This window comes from Penaeus vannamei, chromosome 17 (genome assembly GCF_042767895.1).
Source record: "Penaeus vannamei isolate JL-2024 chromosome 17, ASM4276789v1, whole genome shotgun sequence".
Classification (NCBI taxonomy): Eukaryota; Metazoa; Arthropoda; class Malacostraca; order Decapoda; family Penaeidae; genus Penaeus; species Penaeus vannamei.
Window position 1 is genome coordinate 601,781 of NC_091565.1, and position 6,948 is coordinate 608,728.

The window sequence follows — 6,948 nt, forward strand, 5'->3', positions numbered from 1 at the left end:
CAGTGAGTGTGAGAGAGTGAGTGAGTGTGAGAGAGTGAGAGAGTGAGTGAGTGAGTGTGTGGAAGCCGACTTCACGTAGCTTCGTCTGTCTGTTTGGTTTTCTGGCGACTGGCTTCGACTTCGGTTTCGTTCCACGGATTAACGAATACGGGTCATGAAAAACCCCGTCTTTCCCGCTCAATAAGGGAAGTACTGAACACGCGCCAGACGCAGTCCAGAAGACGAGCCCGATCTTGATGGTTATCCTGCACACGAAGGGCTTCTGGTTTCCGGGATTTCCTCTGTCTCGGAATTCCGGCCACTGGCAGCCTTTGTCTCTGAATTTCGGAAAGTTTGTTCATTCTCCTTCTTACGCGAAGAAAAACTAATGTACACTGCGCTCTGATTAAGAGAGTAAAAAGATAGACTAAGGTATAAGTCGGAATTCGACATCATTTTCAGATAGAGCGAAATTTGTTTATTAAAGAATGTCAAGGTAGATAAGCTTTATCTTTCAGAATTCTGTATCATAATGAGAAATTTCAGTACACTTACGAGAATAAATAATCCTTCTTGCTTCAAGCACCGAGGGATGTTATGCTTTAAAAACTACTTTTCATAAAGCGAAGCCCATCATACTGCGGCCATTCGACATCTCATTTCTGTCACAACTAATCCCATTAGTATTAACATGAACTCCTCAGTCCCAGTCGGTCGCTGCGAGGCAAAGGCGACACAATGGAGGCTCATACCATTTAGTATTGATTTGATTTTCTTTTGTTTCAGTATTACGAGCGAAACAAACTTCGAAGATGAGCCAAGAAAAAAGGAAATAAATTAGTGTAATCAGTTATTAAATTCCCTCCTTGCTCTGGAATGACCTAGAGCGACACAATCCTTCCTTTAATGCATCCTGGCTTTGTTACTTGCCCGAAAACTTTTTCAACTGGCTTCCCGGATGTTAAAGTCGGCGACGGCGATGCCACGGGCGGGCCATCGACCTCGCGCCGCCAGATTCACCCGTGGATTTTCTGGGGGCAGATTCCCCTTTGTTATGGCTTCCTTGTATTGATTCAAATGGTCTTCCCGACTGCAAGAACCACCGGAAGTTTCCAGCGATTCTCCGCCGGAACCGGAACCGCACAATGCCCTCTTTGTGATAACAGATCGACTGCTGTGATAAGAAGCATTTCAAACTATCCCCGATCGAAAATTCTGTCCAACAAAGTATACAAAAATAGCTTACTTACAGAGATATAACCTTCAAAATTACGATAAAGGACATTTTTAATTAGTCTAATTGTTAATCTGACAGCGGTGACATAATGTGTGTCAAAGATGATTCAGTTTCCGGCGACTTTCATGACTCACTCTCCGCCGACGCCTTCCCGCAAAGTCTTGCTCGGGTTTCCTGTCTTTTCTCTTTATTCGGTTTGTCAGTGACCTCAGTACCTCGCCCCCCCCCCTCCCCCGCCACAATCCTTGCACTCTTGGCGGAAGTGGCTATAGTACTGGTAATGATTAACATATTGATTGGTGCAGCAGCATCTGGCTACTCACATCCGCTGAGGTAATACTGATAAAGGCAACAGACTGATAGGAGTCTTTTATCGATGAAGATATTCAAGGTGATAATGTTCTTAAGGATCTGGATAGCGTTACCAAAAACACGAGAAATTATACACACACACCTATATGTGTGTGTGTATATACATATATATATATATATACATATATATATATATATATTATGTGTACACACACATATATATATATGTACATATATATAAATATATATATATATATATATATATATATATATATATATATATATATATATATATATATATATATCTCGCACCTAAACATATACACACATACACACACACACACACACACACACACACATATATATATATATATATATACACACACACACACACACACACACACACACACACACACACACACACACACACACACACACACACACACATACACATACATATATATATATATATATATATATATATATATGTGTGTGTGTGTGTGTGTGTGTGTGTGTGTGTGTGTGTGTGTGTGTGTGTGTGTGTGTGTGTGTGCATATACATATATATGTACATATATATTTATATATACACACATGATTATAAATATATACATATATACACACACATGAATATATATATATATATATATATATATATATATATATATATATATATATATACATATATATTTACTACACATATGCAAATGTATTTTTTTTTCTTTAAACTCACGTGTAGCTTTATATAAATAGATAATTAGATGCAATTAATTGTGCATAAAATACGAAGAAACACGCTTGAGCACAACCCACTTACGAGGCGGGAAAACAGAATATATAAAAACCCCGTTTACGTACAGACAAACATACCTACGAATGCAGCGGTTGCACGCCACCCTTGCATGCAATACATACAAACTCGCCCATTGCGCCGCCGCCGTCAGAGGCAGGCGCAGACACGCATGCGAATCTCTGAAGGCTCACATACACACGCATTCAGAGAAACACTCGCATCAAAAACGCGGGTCCGAGCAAGCAGCAGACAGGCCACACTTTAAAGCGACTGTTCTTGGGACGAACCCCGCCCGGCCACTCGTCTCCGGAGCTGCGTTCGGATGCTAAGGATCCAGTAGACCTTTGCTGAAATCCTTCGTCTTTAATTAAAAGTTTCTCCGGTGTTCTTCGCAGGCCATATCACGGTCAGCTGTCGGGCTGTCACCATGAAACCACCTCATTTTTTCCTCCTTTACCGGGCCGATGTTGATGGCAGGTCGTTATTTTTTCGTTCGCTCGCATTATGCGTCTCCAGCCATCGCATAGAGCTTCCTGAAGCAGCATCACGCGAATGCCTATTGACAGGAACGCAAAGCAAATGAAACATTTCGAGGAATCGCCAGAACGTCTCGCTGATTGGAATTGACTTGCTCACTCTGCCCGTTTCGTTCCCTGCGTATCACTCGATATCAGCCTTCGAATTTAATCGTGTATAGCGTCTATTCATGTAACATTCGCACTCTTCCCTCCTGTTTCTTATCACATCGCCTTTTCTGTTACTCAGAAACTACACCACCCTTTCTGAGAAACCTACCAGGTTTACCTTTCTGTTCAGTCTTCTATAATCTCGTGTTCGCAATACACGGCGGCCTGTTTGTCACTGATGGCAGCATGACTAAGAAAATGAACTTCCCTTCATCGAATTTTTCAGCTGTTTAAAAAGAGGAACCTGTCATGTCGCCGCAAAATCTTTCCCCAAAAGCATCGTCCGTGTCTTCCTTTAGTCACCGTTCACTACAGATTCCAAAACGAGTCGTTCACGGGATCTTTTTCATTCAAGAATCCTCCTTACTACACCTTCCTCGAAAGCGCCTTGTCGTTACGTTCATGAGCTTTTGAATTATTGCTTTCACATGCTCTCTCAAATAGCAGCAAGGAGGAGTGTAAAGCAGTCCAAGGGGTGACGTAGAGAAAGCAAAATGAGCGAATGAAAGCAGAAAATGTGTTCCGAAATTGTCGATAGCAGTAGGGAAACCTCGTGTCAGGATGTGAAGATGAGAAAATTGTGGAATCAAGAGGGTGTAAGAATAGTCAACAAGTGGTTGGTTCATTTGCTATTGCCTTTTAATCAATACGACCACACTAAAGTCGAACTTTAGTATGAGATTATCAGCAGAGAGGAAAGTCGCATGTGAGGAGTTTTCGGAAGCAAATTCTTAATTATAGCAATAATCTAGAAATCTCCCGAACTTTTCTGCACTTGTGGGCCTTATTGTTGGATTTTATCTTAGACGGCTATAGAAGAGTTTTAAGAACAACAAGTAAAAGCTATTTGTCAATTATCCTCCGATAAATATATCAAGGAACTTCATAAAAGAATCGAATATGTTTTAGGGAATCTGCACATGACATAAATCGAGAATTGTATCAGTAACAAGCAGTCGGCGCCGCAGAGTGCGATGTTCGTTTGTTTTTCTCCTCTCTGCTGCGACGAAGAGTCAGTCGTCTATACTCCCTGACTGAGGTGCGGCCATGTTTTGATTGCTGAGATGGAGAGCTTGACAAATTTAAGATAAAATGCCAAGTTGCAAGCCCAAGACACGTTTTATTCCGGCCACGTGTGCTTGGACACTTCTTCTAGCATGTACTACTCTATTTTTCGTCTACCCGTAAGTATTACAGTGTGAAAGTACAACGAAACCGATGGTCGTGTAAAACGGAGAGTAAACAGGCCGTTGACTGGGGGCGAGAAATACGCTTTTCTCCACAGTTTTCTGCGAAATTGAACCTTATTGTGTATGTATAATGGACAGTTGAATGATTGAATCGCGCTGGGTATTTTGCAATTATGTGTGATTGAGGACCATGAACCCTAACGAAGGGGTAATGGAGAGAAGGTGCCGGAGAAGCCATACCCGCTCCTCCCACACACCTTAGAATTCACGCTTACCTTAAGACTAAATTCAAGAGTTTCTCGACGCGGCGCCAGCGTTGTCGAGGCTGAGGCCAAAATGACGTGAAAAATTCCAGTCCCAGAAGGATTTGAAAGTTGGTCAATGGTCTTGAGTTGTTTTGGTTTAAGAATAATGAAGGTTGCCTATCATGTAGGGGTTGTAAATTAGTTAAAAAGGAAGAATGTATTAAATTACGCGGTTCACAGAATTCATAAAGCAAATATGCGATGGAGATTATGAGTTTAAGGGTTGATCGAGTCTCGACCCGCCAGCCCAGGTGTTGTGGCAGTAGGGTTATTCGACAGGTATTTTAGAGCTCACCGGATTTCTCTAGTACTGCTTGTTACCCCATTTATTCCAGATATAGTCAATAGAAAGGGCTGTTTCCTCTACCGTGTTTTGTCTTTCTCAACATAATACTGGTATGTCCAGTTAGTGATATTTGCAGTGGGTTTAACCTATCGGAAAATACCATCTTTATGTTGAGTTGAAAAATCTATCTATAGCAAAGCATTCCTCTTCTTGTTCTATTACGAAACAACTCAACTTCTGAAATGAAAGTGATTTATGAAATATTTTGTTGGAGGCCGTTTCTACCATACAGACAGATCTGGTCCGGGACAAAGCACTACTCAGATCTTTAAAGGAATTATATTAATCAGAGCTACCTGAATCAGTAAATTGAGTATTATTTTGAACATTTTATGGTATTTGTTACCAAGAGTGATGCACACTTCAGCAACAAAACACCACAACTAGGGTATCCTGTGAACCTAAAAACCCAAACTTTAACTTTTCTACCTTTTATTTATTTCCTAAATAGGGGAGTAAGTCCCTAGTGCACCCCCCTTTATGAGAACTTCATGCCAACTTATAGAAAATGGAATTTAATAACTCTGGCTGTGTGAGGGTATCGTGGACTTAGTCTCTGAGTGGTGATATGTAGAGGATATTTGCATAATTTTGCGGTAAATATGAGGCTGCAGTGCCTGTACCTATGGTTATGATTCTATAGGATAGTGGTGTCCATTTCCGTTTATCTCTGTGTGTCGCTCTGAGTAACATTAACCATTAAATATTGGGAGCATTACTCTTGTCTCATATTTTACAAAACCTTTTTCAAAATGAAGATGGCTGAGATAGTATCAAAACCATAAACTGGGACCATTAGAAAATAAAGAGCATTGTGACTTTCCCAATTCAGTGATATCTGCCAGTAGAAAGAGCCCCACACTATAACTCGCAGTGCAACCAAGTGAAGTACATGTGGTGCAGTCCTAAGTGTTTTCGTCTAGTGATCATGCGGACCCACTTTCAAATCCTGTACTTTAAATTGATGGTAACCTCGCCCATTCTTTGCACACACGGAAAGTCAGAAGTAAAAATAAATTGACAGCCTGTCACACCAAATGTAAGAATAACTATGGTAACAATTGAAATAAAACTAAAATATTATTATTATTAATTATCAAATATTGTACAGATATAAGTTCGCATGTATTTGTAGTTCCAGGGTGAAGTTGCTACTTAAACATTGGTGCTACATTGTTTAGGTTTTGGATAAACAAGTAGTGAATATCTGAAGGTCTGTAGATATCGTCGGTATGCAACACAAGAAAATTTGTTCGTAAATGTTTAGCAATTTTTTCATGTGGGTATTGATTTAGGAACATTTTGAATGCTAGGTTTAAAATTTTTGTATATTTATCTATTTTTTTAATATAACATTGTGGTTGTCATCTTGATGTATGATGTTGTATTTTATTGAATGGGTGCTGTATATGTTTGCCTTGAAGAGAATGCATCTCTCTCATTTACAGAACTTTGCTACAAATAAGAATTCTGATTATTGTAATTTGTTGATAATATTGTTTGATATTTAAACAAACTTTAAAAAGTGGCTAATAATATGAAGTGCACATTATTTGACTTCTAACATTATTTCTTTAGTTGTCAGGTTTTATCAGAATTGATGAATTAAGCTAGGAAATTGCTTTTGTAGATCAGACAATGATTATAAACATGGGACTGTGTGTCTGGACAAGGAGACTACTGTTGCCTCCTAGCCTTTTGGTGCTCCAGCAACAGCCACTTTAAACTAATACCACATATATTCTTGCAAGATAGAGCTTAGACTGTACTTTATTTGAAATGAATATCCAGGGAAATGCTTTATGTGGCAGAACTTTATTAGTCTTTACCAGTCTCTCTCTCTCTTCTCCCTCTCTTTCTCTTCTCCCTCTCTCTCTCTTCTCCCTCTCTCTCTCTCTTCTCCTTCTCTCTCTCTCTTCTCCCTCTCTCTCTCTCTTCTCCTTCTCTCTCTCTCTTCTCCCTCTCTCTCTCTCTTCTCCCTCTCTCTCTCTCTTCTCCCCCTCCTTCTCCCTCTCTCTCTTTCTCTCTCTCTCTCTCTCCTCTCTCTCTCTCTCTCTCTCCCTTCTCTCTCTCTCTCTCTCTCTTCTCTCTCTCTCTCTC

At 40.1% G+C, this 6,948-nt stretch overlaps 1 protein-coding gene across 3 annotated transcripts in view; it reads left to right on the forward strand.

The window, feature by feature from the left end:
- The first annotated feature begins 4,015 nt into the window (after positions 1–4,015).
- Positions 4,016–6,948, forward strand: part of LOC113822409 (zinc finger DHHC-type containing 8) — a 47,180-nt gene continuing 44,247 nt past the window's right edge. For 2 of the 3 annotated variants that reach the window (XM_070131699.1, XM_070131698.1), the window contains exon 1: positions 4,017–4,191. In XM_070131699.1, coding sequence (XP_069987800.1) covers positions 4,100–4,191 — 92 coding nt within the window. In that variant the 5' untranslated portion in view covers positions 4,017–4,099. Of the gene's footprint in view, positions 4,192–6,948 lie in introns of all 3 variants that reach the window. The other variant, XM_070131700.1, reaches the window with a different exon arrangement.